The following is a 19,454-nucleotide window of genomic DNA, read 5'->3' as shown; positions in this document are numbered from 1 at the left end:
GTGTCTGTAATTTATTCTTAGAAAGTGTTCTGAGGTACTGAGAAGTTATATCATACAGCCTTAATGTGTAAGAGTCTGGGCTTGAACACAGAGCTTTATTTATTTAATTCCCCCTTTCCTCTGCCATAGAGTGGGGAATATATTTTCATTTAAATCAATGCACATATGTGTAGATATGTGTTTATGTATGCATACCCCTAGAACATTTAATTTCTCATCACAGCTGATATAGTGCTGACGATGTGCCAGGCACTGTGCTAAGTGCTTTATAATTATTCTCTCACAACAACTCTGCTGTTATTATCTCCATTTTACTGATGAGGAAATTGAGGCAAACAGAGATCAAGTGACTCGCCCAGAGTCATAAAGCTAGTAAGTGTCTGAAGCCAGATTTGAACTCAGGTCTTCCTTACTCCAGGCTCAGGATTCAGTCCACTGAGCCACCTGGCTACCCCTAATATCAATTATAAATATCAGTAATATGTAATGTTGTGAGGCCTCATGATAGAGTGGATAGAGAGCTCACCTCTGAGGCAGGAAGACCTGGATTCACTTTCTGCTGCTGATGTATACTGGGCAGCCTAGTCCTGAGCAAATCCTTTTATTTCTCGGTGCCACAGGTAAGGTCCTAAGACTGAAACTTGCAGAGGAAGTGCTGATTTGTGCTGGGGAAGGGAGAGTCCTCACCAGGAGGTCCTTACACTGATGAAATCCCAGCTCCTGGTATTCCTCTCCTTCATACTACATGTGCAAACACGTATGTGTGTATATGTGTGTATATAGAAAACCATGTGTATGCATTGATATATGTACATACACACATGTAGTGTATTTAATTTCACAGTATATAGTATTTTTTGCAATAACAGTATATAATGTCTCTGCGTGTGTGTATGAGAAGCATGGATATATAGGAAGCATGGTATGTATGTATACATTCCTATGGATGTGGATATATACATGCCCATATCGTGGTTCCTACGTTCAGAGAGCCTATATTAGAAATATCATGGATTGGTTGATTTCCTGCAGTCATGAGAAGGAAGAACTAAAAAACCACACCAGACACTCGACTCCAGCCAAATAGGAACATGTAATGAATTCACTCCTATGAGGTGGTGGTGGTAAGAGATGTCTTATCATGTGCACCTTGGGCTGGCGTTGGGGAGGACAGGCATTTTTCAGCAGTATTTTCTCTTCTGGAAGTTTGAGGCCAAGACAATGAAAAGGGGGCTTGCTGATCCCTGGGGGAGAGGCTAGAAGTAGAGTAGGCAGGGATTCGCTTGGGCAGGAGAGAGGTAGAAGGAGGCAGGAAGTCAGCAGAAAATAGTGAGAGCTTGAATGTCACATGAATGCTTTGGCGGTGGGGAAGGCCTTCTTTCCTGTTTCTACATCGAATTTCACCTAACTTCAGCAGACCTTTATTAACACCGGTGTGGAGCTGGTGGTACAAAGATTCACCTAAGCCAGTGCCCCTACTCTGGTAGTGGGGGATGAGGCATATTCATAAATCAGCATAGTAAGAAACTAATGGGAAAAAAAAGAATAAAAAAAAAAAGACTAATGGGACAAAGAATAAACCCAAGCAACTCTGATCTAGGGACATTTAAGGAGAGAATCACTTTTTTTTTTTTCAGGGCAATGGGGGTTAAGTGACTTGCCCAGGCTCACACTGCTAGTAAGTGTTGAGTGTCTGAGGCCGGGTTTGAACTCAGGTCCTCCTGAATCCAGGGCCGGTGCTTTATCCACTGTGCCACCTAGCTGCCCCCCGGGAGAATCACTTTTGCAGGGGGAGGGGGCACGATCAGGGAGGCAGCACCTGACTCTCTCATAGTGGTTCTCTTCCTGCCTCCCTCCCACCCTTTGGCATAACAAAGTACAGTTAGACCAAACCAGCTGACACTTTGATCACAACTGAGAATGTGTGCATCAGTCCACAATGTAGTCCACCTCCTCTTTACCAAGAGACCGGAGCTTTCTTTCCTTATCAGTCCTCTTTGGCTGGAGCTGGGTTGTCATAGACTTTGAATGCCAGTTTAAAGAGTTTATATTTTATCCTACAGGAAATAGGGAGCCACAAAAATTTTCAGAGAGTGACTTTCGGTATGATAGGAAGTCCATTAACTAAGAGCTTTGAAATAGCATATTTGGTCCCCCAGGAGACTTGCTGTATGTCCTCCCGGGACCTGGAACAACTCTGTAAAATAATACTGGGAGAGGCAGCTGGGTGCTACAAAGGATAGAGCACCAACCCTGGAGTCAGGAAGACCTGAATTCAAATCCAGCCTCAGACACTAGTCGCTGTGTGACCCTGGGCAAATCATTTAACCCCATAATATACATGTGCTGATTGCGGGATTTCAGACTCAAATCCAGGGTTCTCTGAATGGTTTTAGTAATTCCCCATTTTGGTGTTTTCACTGGTCCTTCTGCCAGGTGATGTCGCCCTATTTTCTCCCTATTGTCCATACGTAGAGATGTTTCACTGAAATTCCAGGTGTGCTAAGAGATGTGGGGGGTTTGGACATAGGTTCATGCAGACCCTGATTTTGTGTCCATCCAATATATACAGTAGGCAATTCATTTAAAACTTAAGACAAGGTGGCGCAGTGGATAGAGCACCGGCCCTGGAGTCAGGAGTACCTGAGTTAAAATCCGGCCTCAGACACTTAACACACACTTACTAGCTGTGTGACCCTGGGCAAGTCACTAAACCCCAATTGCCTCACTTAAAAAAATTTAAAAAAAAAAAACTTAAGACAATCATTTGGGAAATGGTACCATTTGGTGCTGATACAAAATGCCTTTTTTTATAACCCACGATCATTATTATTGTTATTATTAATGTTGATTAATTTATTATTATTAATTTCAATTCTGGGATACTTTGCACCAGCATGTAATAGAATGAGGCTTTCACAGGGCCTTGGAAGTGAATTATTGATCACATTTATAACCGCTCACTTATCCAGTAGATCTGTGATCTCATCAGTTGGGACATCCCCTCCCACGGTACAGATTGCAGTCCATCCCTGCCTACCCATCCTATGTGCAGAGGAGCCTTATTAGTGTTATTTTTAAACAAACGTGTTAGGGATCAGATAAGTAGTACATGATGGTAAGTCACCTGGCTAAAGTACCTCTCGGCATCCTTTGTAGGTCTACCGCTCTTAGATTAGGATGGGAGTGTTGGCTGATGAGGTTCAGACGAATGTCTAGACTGACTGTCTGCATGAGGAAGGGGCCCGGACAGGCTATATCGTTGTAATGCTCAGCAGCCTAGCCTTTGGTCATACTGGGGGGAGGAGTAACTCATTTACCCATTGTTCACTCTGCATGAGCAAAGCTATTAATGAACCTTTCTTTTGTACTCTTTCTTTCCAAATTCTACCCTCTTCCCACCCACCCCCAGATGCCACACTGCAGGTGGACACCGTGGTGCCCAACATCACAGTGCCAGAGAAGTCCCCTTTCCAACTGGACTGCAACATCTTATCTCGTTCGAGTCAGGAGTCCCGCTTTGCAGTTGCCTGGTATGCTCTCAGGACTAAAGCAGGAGGGAAGAAAGGCAGCACACTAGAGGATGAGGAAATAGAACGGAAGGCCATGCTAAGTGTGGGTCCTGACGCCATCTTTGGCCCCGAGGGTAATCACTGGGAAGGCCGGCTCCGGTTCCAGAGACTCTCACCTGTGCTGTACCGGCTAACAGTTTTGCAAGCAGATCCTAGTGACACGGGAAACTATTCCTGCCGAGTGGAAGAATGGTTATCCAACCCTCAGAAAGAGTGGTACCGATTGACCGAGGAGGAATCTGGCCCAATTGGCATCCAAGTTCTCGACACAGGTGAGCTCTTACTGTTGCCAGAGAAAGCCCAAGCTCAAAACATTCCATATTAATATTAAGATTTTAAATTTTCTAATGTTGTCGTTCTGTCATTTTTGGTCCTGTCCAATGCTTGGTGACCCCATTTAGTGTTTTCTGGGCAAAGATACCAGAGTGATTTGCTATTTCCTTCTCCAGCTCATTTTACAGATAAGGCAAACAGGGTTAAGGGACTTGCCCAGGGTCACACAGCTAATAAATGTCTGAGTCCAGATTCGAACTCAGAAAGATGAGTCTGCCTAACTCTAGTTAACTCCAGGACGCTATATCCTCTGTGCCACCTAGCTGCTCTGAAATTTCTAATATAGTAAATGTCAATAGATAGTAGCCCATATAAAGAAAAACTCCTTGGGGAGAGGGGTGGTCTTCAATAATTTTTAAGAATGTAGAGGGGTCCTGAGACCCCAAAATTTAAGAGATTTCTGCCTACATCAGCATAATAGTGCATTAAAAAGTAAAAGGGCTAGGGGCAGCTAGGTGGTGCAGTGGATAGAGCACCGGCCCTGGAGTCAGGAGTACCTGAGTTCAAATCCGGCCTCAGACACTTAACACTTACTAGCTGTGTGACCCTGGGCAAGTCACTTAACCCCAATTGCCTCACTAAAAAGGTCTGAGGAAGGAGTTGGGCTCATCCATTCTCAGGGGATGTTCATTAATAGGGTCTGGGATCCTATTGGCCAATTTATAGAGTCTGCCCCTTGGGCTAAATGGAATATTCTCAGGGGGCAGCTAGGTGGCACAATGGATGAAGCACCGGCCCTGGATTCAGGAGGACCTGAATTCAAATCCAGCCTCAGACACTTGACACTTTCTACTGTGTGACCCTGGGCAAGTCACTTAACCCTCATTGCCCTGAAAAAAACAAATCACATTCCCCTGCTCCATGGTCTAGAGATGAAACAAAGGGGACACTCAGCTTCTTTGTCTCAAGTTAGCAAGTTAGTTCTGAGGTTAGGGAGCTAGGAGGGAGAGATTATACACACACCACCCTCGTCTCTGTTGATTCAGGGAAGGTGAGTTGAATGGGGGCGTAATGTGTTTTGAAAGATTAGGTGGGTTTTGCTCAGGTGGTTGGGATTTAGGAAGAGGGGCTCATGGAATTGAAGGATAATTACTGTAAAATAACTTGAAACAATTTCCGTACCTTCACCCCATCAGTTAAGTACCCTTTGTCTTGGTAAGTGACTGACTGCTACAGGAAGAGAGACCTGGGAGGGTACTTGTATCCAGTTATGTGTTGCAACAAGGCCAACAGAAGGAACACTGGTTTTTAATGGGCCATCTGTTGGGACACAGAAGTAATGTTGGAATTACAGTATACTTGGTAATGGGATTTGTACAACAAATTTGGGATTTGCCTGCAGTTCAAGCATCTTGCTTAAACCAGCATCTACTGCCTCCTTGCCCAACAAGGCTCTGCTCCCAAGGAATAGCAGAACTGACTGATTCAAATCCCGTCTCCTTTTGCTTTCCTGATCTTCCCTGTTGAAGGTTATAATGAGCAATGAAGTAGAAAATAGGCATTCAGAGAGAAAGCACAGAGCCCTGGGTAATCTACAGACTGAATAGTCACCTGGTGAATAGTTTACCTGCCAAACAACCCAAATTAAAAGGGAAGTGTTGGGGAACATGTCAGTTTTTCATATTGGTCTTTGTTCATTTCGTAGATAGATAGAAAACTTACTCTCTGCCAGGAACTATGCTATTCAGTGCCCCGTGGAAAAAGAAGCAAGTAAAACATTACCTACCTTCAAGGAGCTTACATTCTAATGAGAGAAGACAAGTCAGCAATTATTTATTAAGTGCCTCCTATGTGCCAGACATTGTTTTAAGCACTGAGGATATAAAGAAATGCAAACCTCCCCCCAAAAAAAACAGCCACTGCTTTTAGGGAACCAACCCATAGTCTTATGGGGAAGGGAGAAGGAAAAGCAACAGAAAAACCTCTATGCACATACAGTTTACATTCAGGATAAATTGGAAATAATCATTGAGGTTAGACACTAGCACTACAATGGAGGACGACGAAAGGCTTCTTGAAGAAGGTGGGGTTTTAGCTGAGACTTGAAGCCAGGAGAGATGAGGAGGGAGATAATTCCAGGTGTCATGAGCCATCTGGTGAAAATGTCCAGAATTGGGAGTGTTGTATGTGAGCATCAGAAACCTGGAGATGAAAGGGAGTAAGGTATCAGAAGACTGGGAAGAATGGAGCTGCTAGGGTATGGAAAGGAGTTGAAAAACAAAGGGGAGAGAGGTGGGGAGGCTGGACAAAGAGTATAGTATAGAGTAGTAAGGAAAATGAATCTCACCTATCTGGAGAGTGGGGCCTCAGAGTGGAGGCTTTGTAAATGAGTAGAACTGAATTAGCAAGGACTTCTGAGGTCACTCAACTCAATTTACCCCCTTATTTCCTTTATGAAAAAACCTAGGGGCAGCTAGATGGCACAGTGGATAAAGCACCAGCCCTGGATTCAGGAGTACCTGAGTTCAAATCCGGCCTCAGACACTTAACACTTACTAACTGTGTGACTCTGGGCAAGTCACTTAACCCCAATTGCCTCACCAAAAAAAAAAGAAAGAAAAAACCTAAACCCAGGAAGTTATGGGTTGCCCAATTCTGAAGACTAGAATTAAAAAGAACTTTCGCGATCACTCGACTCAATTTACCCCCTCATTTTCTTTATGAACAGAACCTAAACCCAGGAAGTTATGGGTTGCCCAGTTCTCAAGACTAGTTATTGGTAGAACCTTAATTTAGAACTCTGGGTTCTTGACTTTCATACCAATTAGCTTTTGAGTTCAGATTACAACGTGCAATGGAAATTTAAAAGGCTAGAGCTTTTTACCCAGTGATAGGATCCTGTGGAAATTAGTGGCCCCCACAGTCTGTTCTCACCAGTCCAGTTTGCTAAGAACATAGACAGTACATGTTGGGGAAAATTGGGAATAAGGCTAGTCCTAAATTTTAATCCTAAGTGACAGCCCTGTTGGGCACAGCCAGCCAGGATCCACAACTTCCTAAAGCTAACTAGACTAGAAGTCCACTAATATATAATGTACATAGCAACATGTACAACACTGTCCTGAGTCTGAGGTTGTCTGGAGACTCCCAGAAGGAAAAATGGTGGCAGTGCTCTTGAAGTATCTCCTGGCACAGTCTTGGGTGAGACACCTTAAGGAAAGGAACTTGTGAGGTGAAGGAAATGACCTCTCTGAAAAGGGTCTTCCAGAGGTGGGGAGGAATGGCATAGACCTGCCCCACTGAAGCTCCTGGACCCCAACCTTCTCAGTTCATCCATGTTCCTTCCATTGCCCCAGTCTGCTTTCTTCAGGTCATGTGTGGCAACAGGCTTTCTGTGGACACTTAAGCAAATGCTAAATGATAACGGTAATGTAACTACCAGCAGTAATGATACAAACATTATCTCCTGCAAGCTTGCTCTCAAGAGCTCTGAGGATGAATGAGCATCCCACTCCCAGCGGATGACTCTTCTATCCCACCGCTAGAGCTAAGTGCAAAGGAATATGAGAAATATGGCTGTGCAGGAAGTGTAGATGGAGTTGGAATCCATTGCTTTAGCATAATAAATATTATTAGGGTGTAATCAATAACTGCCATGGCCTTGCTTAGCATTCCAAACAGTAATCACGGTTAGTGATGGAAGTGGGAGGAGGGGGTCTTGCTCTGTGGGTAGCTGCCGATGGATTTGGAAAAGGACTTGTCACTGACAGGTAAGTCATTCTCAACCTCCCCAGCCATTAGTGGATGTTGGGGGGAGGGGGGAGGGGGGAACCGCACAGGCGGGAGCACTGCCAAATGGTTTCCATTTGTTTGAGTATCGGCTTTGGTAACCAATGAGGGTCAGATTTCTTTGCCTTTTACTGCCCTTTCTCTCACTGCTGCCTTTCAGGTTCCACACTCCAGTCCATCATCTGCTCCAACGACGCCCTCTTCTATTTTGTCTTCTTCTACCCTTTCCCCATCGTTGGCATCTTGATCATCACCATCTTACTAGTCCGTTTCAAGAGCAGAAACTCTAGCAAGAACTCCGAAGGCAAGAACGGAGTGCCCTTGCTGTGGATCAAAGAACCCCATCTCAACTATTCCCCAACCTGCCTGGAGCCTCCTGTTCTCAGCATCCACCCAGGAACCATAGACTAACGGGAGGATTGGAGCAGACCCGGCACGTCAAGGAGCAGATGGATCTTTGTTGCTTCCCTCCCCCGTCTGTGCATTTCGTAACATAGGACAGCCAATAGACTCTGGAGTCCCTTGCCCAGAAGGTTTTCAGACTTGAAAAGTTTGATAAAATCCCCCCAGCCAGTGACAGAGATAGACACTTGTTGCTGGCACCTAGCAGACCCCCTCTGCTCTTTATTTCCATTGCCTGGCTAGTTACTCTGGTTCTGATGTCATAGCCCTACTGTTAGAGATTTCTTCTTGGAACGTAGTGAGTACTTCCTGGAGCCACTTGGACCGATTAACTTATAGTATTCTCTGATGGTCGTTACAGGGGTTTGTTTGGGGGGGGCAGTTGGTCCAGATTTAAGAATCACTTTGGTTCAGTCTTTTTGAGGGATGGAATTCCCCTAACCCCCAACTGATTGTAAAAAGAACCAAGAACTATGGACTGATGAGGGGCCTTTTTTTAAAGATTTTTTTTCTTTTGCACATTTTTTGAAAAAAAGCTACCCCGAATCAGAATATTCCAAGCTGTTTTACTTGCATAAAAAATATTTGAAAATGGTGTGTAGCACAGGCCCAATTTGTATTTTTTCCCCTTCAGCCCAGCCCAGAGTGGTTTGAATCACTTTGTAGTCAAGATGAAAGCCTCACATTTTACTTCAAAGGGCCATGTGCATACAAGAGAAAAGAAGTCCTGCAGAAGCCCATTAGGAGCGGATTGCTGTCTAGCTAACTGGCCTATCAGACAGACCAAAAAGGCTTCCTCGGGAGCTTGCCCCCAAAAAAGGTTTGGACAAGGAGGTCAAAGTTCAATGACACTCCTTCTCCAGACTAGCATAGACAGGAGGGCTGCTTTCAGGTCGTTTTTTTTTTTTTTAAATCAGGCAGTAGATTAGAGAGGGAAGGAAAATTCCTTCAATTCCTGTTGGTTTAAGCAATGATATTTGGTCACTAGATGATGACAGTGACCTTCGCATGCATGAGACTTTAGCTTACGATGCTTTGTCAGACCTTTAAGGAGACTGGGCATGTGACGAGCCTGGAGCCGTGCTCTGACAAAGCTCTGCATGTGGCGGCAGGCAGTAGACGACGGGCACTAGGGACTCCCACCAAACAGATTTGTTGAGAGTTGGAGATTGAGAGGAGAGGGAAAGGATTTCCTTGGCTTGGCATCGGTGAATAAAAACCACCGTCCATTCCTCCCCAAAAATAGGTGTCACTCTTTACTATCATTAATCTTCCTTCCCATGTCCTGTCTTCAGAAGAATGTTATCAAGGATTGGGGGAAGCAGAGAATTACCCAGTATGTGCTAGTAGAAGTTTTTAGTAGATTGAGTATCTTGGCCTTTTTTTAGTCTTAGCGAAAAAGGATCCAGTGCCATTGACTGTGGGTGCTTTTCTTCCTTACCCACTTAGATTTTCTTTTTATAGTTTTAGATTTGTCCTTTAGCTGTAGCTTGGACTTTTGTCCCCTGCCCAATCCTTGAGTCTTCCTGCTGAGAAGGTTAATTCTTTAGAGCCTCCTAGACATGACCTGGGATGGTGTTACTACCATTTCATGCTGTAAGGCAGAATGCTTAGCTACTCTGGGCCATCAGAATTATGGAGATAAGGGGGAGGGGGGCTTACTTACTTTCCCTCCCCTTTCTCTTGCCCTCTTTTCATGAAGATCTTTTTCCAGACTTTTTCTTCACCCATTTCACTTGGTGGTGGCTGCCCCCCACTGGTCCAAATCCTGAATCCCAGAGTAGCTACCAATCTAGAGGAACCTTGTCTCTCCCACCTCCTGACCTTGACAATACCCTCTCTCTTCCCCCCGCCCCAGATCCCACTAAGTTTATGTTGAAACTGAACTCTCACAAGTTTCCTGGAACTCGAGCCTAAACTAGGAGCAGGATCCAGAGGACAGATAGCTGAGGAACTTTCTGGCCCACGTTGGCCTTGACTCCAGCCCTCAGGGTGTCTCAGCATTTGAGCGTAGGGAGCAGTGTGTTCATTAGATGCTTTTCACCTATTTTCTGCTCAACCACCTGCAGCGAGGTGATCAGCCTAGTAGTCGTTTTTTTTCCGACAGCCTGGTATGACCAGGGCTGGTTAGCACCAGCCATAAAAGTACTCTACCTTCAGAGAACACCTAGGCACTGCCACCTTAATCATCCTGGCTGCCTACCCCTCTTCCTTTGGCTTATTTTTATTATCCACTCCATCAGCATTTAGACCATATGGCATTATCTCAGTTGTCATTGTGTTGGGAAACAAAACAGTCTTTGAAATGTGTATTTTGCCACCTCTATTTCATTTCAGGGCAGGTGACTCCCTACGAGAAGGAGCCGGAATAGACTGGAGGTGGGTGGGGGGAAACTCCCTTTTTCTCTCTGAAAGGGAAGGGTGCCATAGGGTGGGATGGGTGAGCTGTTTCTTCCCAAGATATTTGCGGTAACTCGGACGGAAGCCACCTCGAGCTGGTTGGCACTTAGATGAAGGGAGAAGACACTACATGGAACAAAGTGTGTCAGATTCATCATAAGAAATCTGCGATTGAAAAAGAAACCGAAGCCAGTATTTTAGGATGGTGCTGTTTTTTCCTTCTGTGCATATCTCATCCGCCCAGGGATGCCATAAAAGGGTGAATTTGGCCTTTGCCGGCTTTCCCCGGCAACCAGCCACAGCCTATGGCCATTTCCATAGGAATGGTTTTCTCTCTGTGGTCCATCAGACATGTGGTCACATGGCGCCCTCCAGTGGCCCCAGTCCTTCATTTCACATTGTTTTCTGGGGCTTTGTCGTTCCCTGGTCCCAAAGAGGAGAAATAGCTTTGATCTTATTAAGTAACCTTTGGTAGAAATGCAATATTAATGAAGGCGCATTTATGAAACAACCACACTGTGCTAGGCCCTTTGAAGGGACATGGACAAGATGAGGACCTCCTTCACCAGGGTGTTTCTATAAAAAGTTTTATTATTCTTTCCAAACAACGGTTCTTCTGCATTAACTTGAGTTGGAGCAAAAAGGAGAGGAGGAAGGACATTGCCCATGCATGATGTGGAAAGCTGTTGGATTTTTTTTAAGAAAACTATTTGTATGATGTTGCACTAAAAATGTTTTATAAACACTTCAGAGACCTGTAGTAAATTATGTTGAAAATATGACTGTTTCTATTTACTTTCTTTGAAGTTCTTTTGTTTCGACTTCAAGACTTAACTAAAGAGGGCAGCTAGGTGGCACAGTGGATAAAGCAACTACCCTGGTTTCAGGAGGTCCCGTGTTCAAATCTGGCCTCAGACACTTGACACTAGCTGTGTGACCCTGGGCAAGTCACTTAACTCCAATTGCCTCACCAAAAAAAAAATACATAACTACAGTTATCCCTACCACATCTTGACTTTCCCCGTTGCGATTTCACTAGATCGTGGGTTGGCATAAGAAATGAAATGGGAATTTGGGGCGATTGTGCCAAAGTTGCAGACGACATGAGAAAACCAACAGATGACACATAAAAGGCTTGGAAATTCAGAAATGCATAAAATACATGTATAATATCAATATATTTTATCTTTTAATACCATAATAATCCAGACTTCTCTGCTACAAAGGGACGGCCAAATAATTTTACAAAGATTTTCCAGGTTGCAGGGGTGCCACACCCACAACCCCTGTGATGTAGAAGAGATAATGATACTTCCTGCAGCTTCTGACTTTTCCATTTACCAGGAGCAAGCTCTGGGCTCCCTGAGTCCCCAATTCTTAGTACTGGTAAAAAAAAAAAAAAAAAAGAACACTGGAACAGGGAGTCAAAAAACTTGAGTTCCAATCCTGCTTCTCCACTTAACTTGTGATTTTTAAGCAAGCCATGATCCATCTGTGAGCTTCCTTGTGTCCTCAAATAAAATGGGTTAAAATGGTTAAAAATCAAAACGAAAAAATGTTATCACCTCTCTTACAGGTTAGTTGCGATGAGGTATGTGCAGGGTGGGCCAAAAGTCACGAATATTGAATAACTCCTTTACTTTTTGTTTTCAGTTTGCAATACCATAGCAGCATATACAGTATATATAGTATGTGTGTGTATATATCTACATATATATACCCATTATGTATATGTATATATATATATATATATGAAGTTTACATTCCATTTGAAAAATCAAATCTCATAAATGGCCAAAAATAAAGTAAAAATAATTTTCAAAATGTTATTAAAACATCAGACCTCTTCGTGACTTTTGGCCCACCTTATGTAAGGACCTGGTAAAGATAAAGATTTAGAAGTGAGTGCCTATCAAAATCGAGGAGGAGGAGGAGGAAGACAGAGACCAGATTCCAGTTTAAACTGTCAGTTTCCAGATTTCAATGTGACTCTATCGGGGATGGAGGAGTTATTTCTGGACTGAATAAATCAGGGAAAGGGGCCAGACATGGCCAGAGCAGAGAATGAGCATTACTAGGTTCCTGACTTGGTGTTCTCCTTGGCATGATTTCTCCAGCTTATTTTTTGTGTGTGTGTGAGGCATTTGTCTCACCTCTATAAAGTGGGAAGGACAAGCATCATACTCTACAGCAGTTCAAAGGCTAATAATAAGCTATTTATAAATATTAACGGGGGGCAGCTAGGTGGCACAGTGGATAGAGCACCGGCCCTGGATTCAGGAGGACCTGAGTTCAAATCCAGCCTCTCACACTTGACACTTACTAGCTGTGTGACCCTGGGTGAGTCACTTAACCCTCATTGCCCCACTAAAAAAATATATTTACCAACGTTAAAGAGCTGCAAAGTGAAACTGAAGAGGACCCCTCTCTCCCCTTCTCCCACCCCCAGGGGTATTTTCTTTTTTTCTTCAGGCCATGCTAAAAGAAAATTGTTGTTTGTTTTTTTCTTGACCCCTTTGGGGTTTTCTTGGCAAAGATCCTGGAGTGGTTTGCCATTTCCTTCTCCAGCTCATTTTACACATGAGGAACTGAAGCAAATGGGGAAGTGACTTGCCCAGGGTCACACAGCTACTAAGTGTCTGAGGTCAGATTTGAACTCAGGAAGATGTGTCTTCCTGACTCCAGGCCTACTATTCTATCCATTGTGCCACCTAGCTACTTTAAGAAAATAATATCTGGCATCAATATTCATCTTTAAGGTCTTCTACATACTTCACAAATATCTCATTTGCTCCTTACCAAAACTCTGGGAGGTAGCTACTATCAGTATCGTGGTTTTACAGATAAGGAAACAGGCAATCTGAGGTTAAGTGACTTTAGGAGGGTCATACAGCTATTAAGTGTCTGAAGCCAGATTTGAATTTGGTTCCTTCTTGACTGCTCTACCCACTGTGCCACCTAGATGAAACAACCTATCCCTGACAATTGCTCTTTGACATGGCTCTGTCTGGTCTTTGAGGGGCAGGTAGGTGGCCCAGTGGACAGAGCACTGGCCCTAAAGTTGGGAGGACATGAGTTCAAATCTCACATCAGATACTTACTAGCTGTGTGACCCTGGGTATGTCACTTAACCCCAAGTACCTCAAACATCTGGGGCCATCTCTGGTTTTCCTGATATATGTATTGCCACTGGACCCAGGTGCCTCTGGAGGAGAGAGTGAAGTTGGTGACCTTGCACAGCAACCCCACACACACACTTAAATCAAATTCAGTGCAAGTCATGACATCACCCTGATGCCATGGTTCTCTTGGAGAACAAAAGACAAATAACAGCCCGGTCTTTGGGGAGTTATCGGTCCTGCCAGACATAGGCGCTACTCATGCAGAAAGTTGAAAATACATTTATTTCTCAGGAACCCAAATTAAAGTGCACATATAAATATCTGCCCAGTTTTTCCTCTCCTTCCCACAGGTCGGTTGCTTTTGTTCACTCATGTTGAGCTTTCAGGCCATAAACCCCCCTCAGATTTTTTTTTCATGCCATGCCTTCCCTATCTTGGACTTAGGAAGTTAGATCTTTAAACCAAGATGTTGACCCAAATCTATCCTTATTGAATCTCACTTCCTTAGATCTAGCCCATCATGCTAGCATGTTAAGGGCTTGGTGGATCCTAACTCTAGCCAAACTCAATCATCAAGGATTTCTGGGATCTACCCTCTTGTCTTTTTTTTGCAAACTGCACATTTGCTCCTCTCTGGCCCTGAAGTATCTCTCTCCTATCCACCATCTTTAAAATGATCACTGAAGGAGGCTCAGTTCATCCAGGCTTAGTGCTAGAATTCTTTGAGGAGTACCTAGGTGCTTTCATATCATCTTCTGCCTTGCATTTCGATTCCTTGCCTTAGTTAATTTTGAATGAATGGATGGATGGATGAAGGAAAAGGCATTTATGAAGCACTAACTGTATGCTGGATCCTGTGCTAAGGGCTGGAGATACCAATATTTGAATAGAGACAGGCCTTGTCTTCAAGGAACATATTTTTTAAAAAGGAAACAACACATATTAGGGAGTCTGTTCTGGGGAAGAAGAGAGGGTGCATAAGTGAGGGTATAGTAATAGTGAAATGGCCTGAACGGATGGCTAGATGGGATTGGAGTCTTGTAGAGACTCCCTATAGATACAGTGACACAAGACTAGATTGTAGGTAGAGTGGACAAAAGTGGGCCCTGGGATAGGAACTCCTAAATTGACTGGATTAATTTCCTTAATACCTGGAGCTAGAAAACCCCAGGTTGGAGGTCTTGATCTCCGGCACCCTGTTGATGGTGTTGATCCAGATGGGAAGGATGAGTTAAGCAGCAATAGGAAGATGATGAGATGGCCAAGGTGACAGGTAAAAGAACCTAGCTATAGTAGTTGAAAGATCATGGTGGGGGGAGCTAGGTGGGTATAGTGGTTATAATACTGGCCCTTGGAGTCAGGAAGATATGAGTTTAAATCTGGCCTCACATACTTACTAGCTGTGTGACCCTGGATAAGTCACTTAACCCTGATTGCCTCAAAAAAAAAAAAAAAGAAAAGAGAAAAGATCATAGTGGATAAAATAAGACCCAAAAGGGCTGAGTGGTTCTACCTTCACAGGTGTCTGTTTTCATTGTGCATTTTATACCTCCAGCAGTCATACCCTTCTGGGGGTGTGCTTGAGCCAGCTTGTATCTGCCAGCTGTTTAGTTTTCAGCATGAGCATTTATTTGCACATTGGAAATGGGTGAATACTGCAAATCAGGATTTTGTTTATTGTTTCATGAAGGAGAAAGTGAAGGAGAAAATGTTAACAGTACATGTCAAATTTAAACATTTGTCCTGAGCACTTTTTTTTTCTATCAGAGATCCAGTTAAATACTTTTCAGGACCCCCTTGATCCCATCTCTTCTGTGATCTTCTTTCAACATCTAAAAGGTCCTTTTTTTTTTTTTTTTTTTGCAGGACAATGGGGGTTAAGTGACTTGCCCAGGGTCACACAGCTAGTAAGTGTCAAGTGTCTGAGGCCATATTTGAACTCAGGTACTCCTGAATCCAGGGCCGGTGCTTTATCCACTGCGCCACCTAGCTGCCTCCTAAAAGATCCTTTTAATTGCTTAGAGAACTAGGCCATAGTCAGCCTTCCCTCATTCTGAGCACTATACTGGATGATGACACACACTTGGATCTTCCTCTGTTATCCTGCCCTTGAATTCCTAGTTGTCTTCTTTTTGTTATTGTTGTTGTGGTGGTGGTGGTTGTTTTGGTTTTTTGGCTGGGCAGTTGGGGTTAAGTGACTTGCCCAGGGTCACACAGCTAGTAAGTGTCAAGTGTCTAAGGCTGGATTTGAAATCAGGTCCTCCTGAATCCAGGGCAGGTGCTTTATCCGCTGCGCCACCTAGCTGCCCCAAATTCCCAGTTATCTTCTACAGGGTGGGTCAAAGGTAACGAAGGGTTTTAATAACTCCTTTATTTTTTGTTTTTAATTTACAATACCATAGCTGCATATATGGGATATATGGAAAATGAATTTATATTACTTGTGAAAAATAAAAATCTCATAAATGGTATAAATTATTTGAAAAGAATTTTCAAAAAGTTACCAAAACATCAGACTCCTTTGTTACTTTTGGTCCACCCTGTATATGTGTCTTTGTAAAATCTATTTTTAAAACAAAATCTTTGCTTTGTTTGTTTTCTGAAGTCCCATGTGCACCCAGACCACCACCCAGGACCCAAGGACTCCAATCTTTTCCTGCCTACTGGAGCCCCTGGCACAACCACTGGCTTATCCCTCACCAACCCTTTCCAGTCTCCACCTCCAGCCATATTCACTCTGAACCAAGTACATCTCAGCCCTGTACCCCCTAGTCCTGGGGCCCCAATGGCCTTTATCTCACCCCTGGGTGCAGGGCCTGGTCTGCCTCCCATGATGCCCCCAAGAGCCCCACCCCCTAACACCAATCCCTTCCTCCTATAATGGGGGCCTTCTTGCCTCCTCTCACCCACCAAATCAGTATTGTGAGTTCATGTGAAAACGGGGGGCCCTTCCTTCCTTCCTCCCCAGTCACAGCCCCAACCTGACCCACTCACATTATACCCTCTCTCCAGCTCCCAGGGCAGCTAAATGGTACGGTGGTTAGAGCGCTGGCTCTAAGTTAGGAGGACCTGAGTTCAAATCTCACCTCAGACAATTCAGACATTCAGACACTAGCTGTGTGATCCTGGGCAAGTAACTTAACTCCAATTACCTTAAATATCTGGGTACCTCTCCAGTCATCCTGATAACATATCTTGCCATTGGACCCAGATGGCTTGGGAGGAGAGAGTGAGGCTGGTGACTTCGCACAGTCCTTCCTCACTTAAATCCAATTCATTGCAAGTCGTGACATCTGTCATGGTCCTCTTGGAGAACAACAATCCTAGCTCCCTCCTAAAGCTGGAAACAGGAGGGAGGCTTGGCAATCAGGGGGACCCCTCAATCTGGAGGCATTAGATGGAGCTAGGGCACTTGGGTGCCCCCTCCCCTATTTCTCCCAGTTTTGAATCTCTGCACTCCTGTCCCTCCCTCAGCCTCCAATCAATGTTCAAGCCCTGATTTCCCCACTGTGGTCATAGTGATTGTCTCTGACGATCACTATTGTGACTTTGATAATAAATGATATTTCTAACAGGAGAGAGAGAGAGAGAAAGAGAGAGAGAGAGAGAGAGAGAGAGAGAGAGAGAGAGAGAGAGAGAGAGAGAGAGAGAGAGAGAGAGAAACATGAACCGCTAAGTCCCTTCTGTAACTCTTTGACCATACCAAGATAACACAATCACTGTTTCCACTCAATGCCCTCCTTATTTCCTTGCAATTTCTCACTAACTCAAATTGCTCTTTGCAAAGTCACCAGTAATTTCTTAACTCCCACATGCAATAGCCTTCTTCCAGGGAAATTCCCCTTGAACTTTTCTGCTCATCATCCCTTCAATGATTTTTTTTTCTCTCTCTGCCTCTGTGACCCTTTCCTCCTACCCACTCTATTTCTGCCTTCCCATCTTCCCCTTGCTGCCCTCCAAGTATAAGTACTTTCCAAGGTTGTCTTCAGCCATCTCTCTCTGCGTCTGTCTGTCTCTGTCACACACACACACACACACACACACACACACACACACACACACACACACACACACACCCCTCTGTGTGCTCTCCTTCACTGGTCTCCATGTATTTCAACTGACCTCTTGATGCAGTTGATTCCCAATCTATGTCTCTGGTCCTGACACCCCCTCAGCTCTAGTTCTGCCTGCTAAGCACCATTTACATGTATCCCTGGTATCTCAGAGTTCATCTCAGGCACCACTTCCACCATGACTAGAAGAAGGACCACCACTTTCCTGAAGCCCCTTCCCCATATATCTTTCCACGTCAGCTAGTTTTAAAAATCTGTATTCATTTTGAACTTAAATTCAAAAAGATAAAAAAGGAAAACGTCCATGCAATCAGTACGACATAAGAAAAGGTTTTAATATAAAGCCATGGATTTCCATTTCACACTATTTACTGTTTTTGAAAAACTATGTAATAAATACTACACATCATTTTCAAAGCTACCCTGCTTTTCTGTACTTCCTTCTAGGTTTTCTTTTGTTCTTTGCTGTGCACTTTTAATTTTTTTTCTCCCTCCCTCCCCACTCCCCACTAGAGAAGGCTACCATTAAGTGTGTGTGTGTGTATGTGTGTGTGTGTGTGTGTAAAACCATATTATACATACTTCTGTTTAACAGTTAATTTTTCTCAGGATGTGGATAGCATCTTCTTTCATGGGTTCTTTGTAATTGATTTGAGTATTTATAATACTCAAAATGACTTAGTCATTCTAGCTATTAAAAAAATATATGGGGGCAACTAGCTGATACAGTAGATAAAGCACCAGCCCTTGATTCAGGAGAACCTGAGTTCAAATCTGGTCTCAAACACTTGACACTAACTGTGACCCTGGGTAAGTCACTTAACCCTCATTGCCCCTCAAAATGTTCTCTACATTTTCCTTTGTCATTCATCCACTCATTCAACAAGCACTTCTTAGCATCTACTATGTGCCAGGCACTGTACTGGATACTTGAGATATAAAGAAAAAGACAAAAACAAACACACAAACAAACAAAAACCCGCCTCTGCCTGAAGGAGCTTGCACTCTGTGTAGGTAAACGACATGTATATATGTACAAGGAAATGCAAAATATATAAAAAGTAAATATGATAATGGGGGGGCAAGTCAGCAAAGACCTTGTGTAGAAAGATAACACTTGATCTTAGCCTAGACTGAGACTGGATATCCCAAGAGTCTGAGGAGAAAAGGGAGAGAATTCCATGTATGGGGAAGAGGGCATTCAGCCTGTAAATATGCAAGGAGGAAAAGCATGGAATGGAATGTAGGCCAGTTTGGCTAGAAAGTAAAGTGTGTCAGGAGGCGTGATGTGAAATCGGTCTAGAAATATGGGTTGGGCTTTAATGTGACAGAGAAGTTTCTATTTCATTCTGAAGGCAAAAAGGAACCACAGGGGCAGCTAAGGTGGCACAGTGGATAAAGCATCACCCCTGGATTCAGAAGGACCTGAGTTCAAATCCAGCCTCAGACACTTGACACTTACTAGTTGTGTGACCCTGGGCAAGTCACTTGACCCTCATTGCTCTGGGGGAAAAAAAAGGAATCACAGACACTTCTGAAGCAGTGTGGGTAGGTAGTCAGACCCATGCTTTAGGAACATCTATTTAGCAGCTGGGTGGAGGATAAATTGGAAAATGAGAAAGACCAGTCAGAAGCAGGCAGATCAATTAGGAGGTTTAGAGATGGTGAGGGGCTAATCTGAGGGAGGGTGGCCTCAGGGAGGGGAGAAAACACAGGGGAGTGAGATGTGGAGGTAGAATCCACCAAATGTGACAGCTGATTATCTATGAGAAATGAGGGAGAGTGTAGAGTTAAGGATAATGGACTCATAATGTCCATGGCCA

The 19,454-nt window shown here is 43.9% G+C and overlaps 2 protein-coding genes across 3 annotated transcripts in view; both read left to right on the top strand.

Annotated features, from left to right (window-relative positions):
- The window catches only part of IGSF3 (immunoglobulin superfamily member 3), a 145,815-nt gene extending 133,727 nt beyond the window's left edge, over positions 1–12,088 (top strand). For both annotated transcript variants that reach the window (XM_043962351.1, XM_043962352.1), the window contains exons 10-11: positions 3,413–3,844; positions 7,795–12,088. In XM_043962351.1, the coding sequence (XP_043818286.1) occupies positions 3,413–3,844; positions 7,795–8,045 (683 nt within the window). In that variant the 3' untranslated portion in view covers positions 8,046–12,088. The remainder of the gene's footprint in view (positions 1–3,412; positions 3,845–7,794) is intronic.
- Positions 12,089–14,815: 2,727 nt separating this feature from the next.
- The window catches only part of CD58 (CD58 molecule), a 91,186-nt gene continuing 86,547 nt past the window's right edge, over positions 14,816–19,454 (top strand). Inside the window, exons 1-2 of the mRNA XM_044003547.1 lie at positions 14,816–14,831; positions 16,180–16,365. Of these exons, the coding sequence (XP_043859482.1) occupies positions 14,816–14,831; positions 16,180–16,365 (202 nt within the window). The remainder of the gene's footprint in view (positions 14,832–16,179; positions 16,366–19,454) is intronic.

The sequence above is a fragment of the Dromiciops gliroides genome, chromosome 4 (genome assembly GCF_019393635.1).
Source record: "Dromiciops gliroides isolate mDroGli1 chromosome 4, mDroGli1.pri, whole genome shotgun sequence".
Lineage (NCBI taxonomy): Eukaryota > Metazoa > Chordata > Mammalia > Microbiotheria > Microbiotheriidae > Dromiciops > Dromiciops gliroides.
The sequence above is the reverse complement of the archived record's forward strand: the minus strand, read 5'-3'. Positions and strand labels throughout refer to the sequence as shown.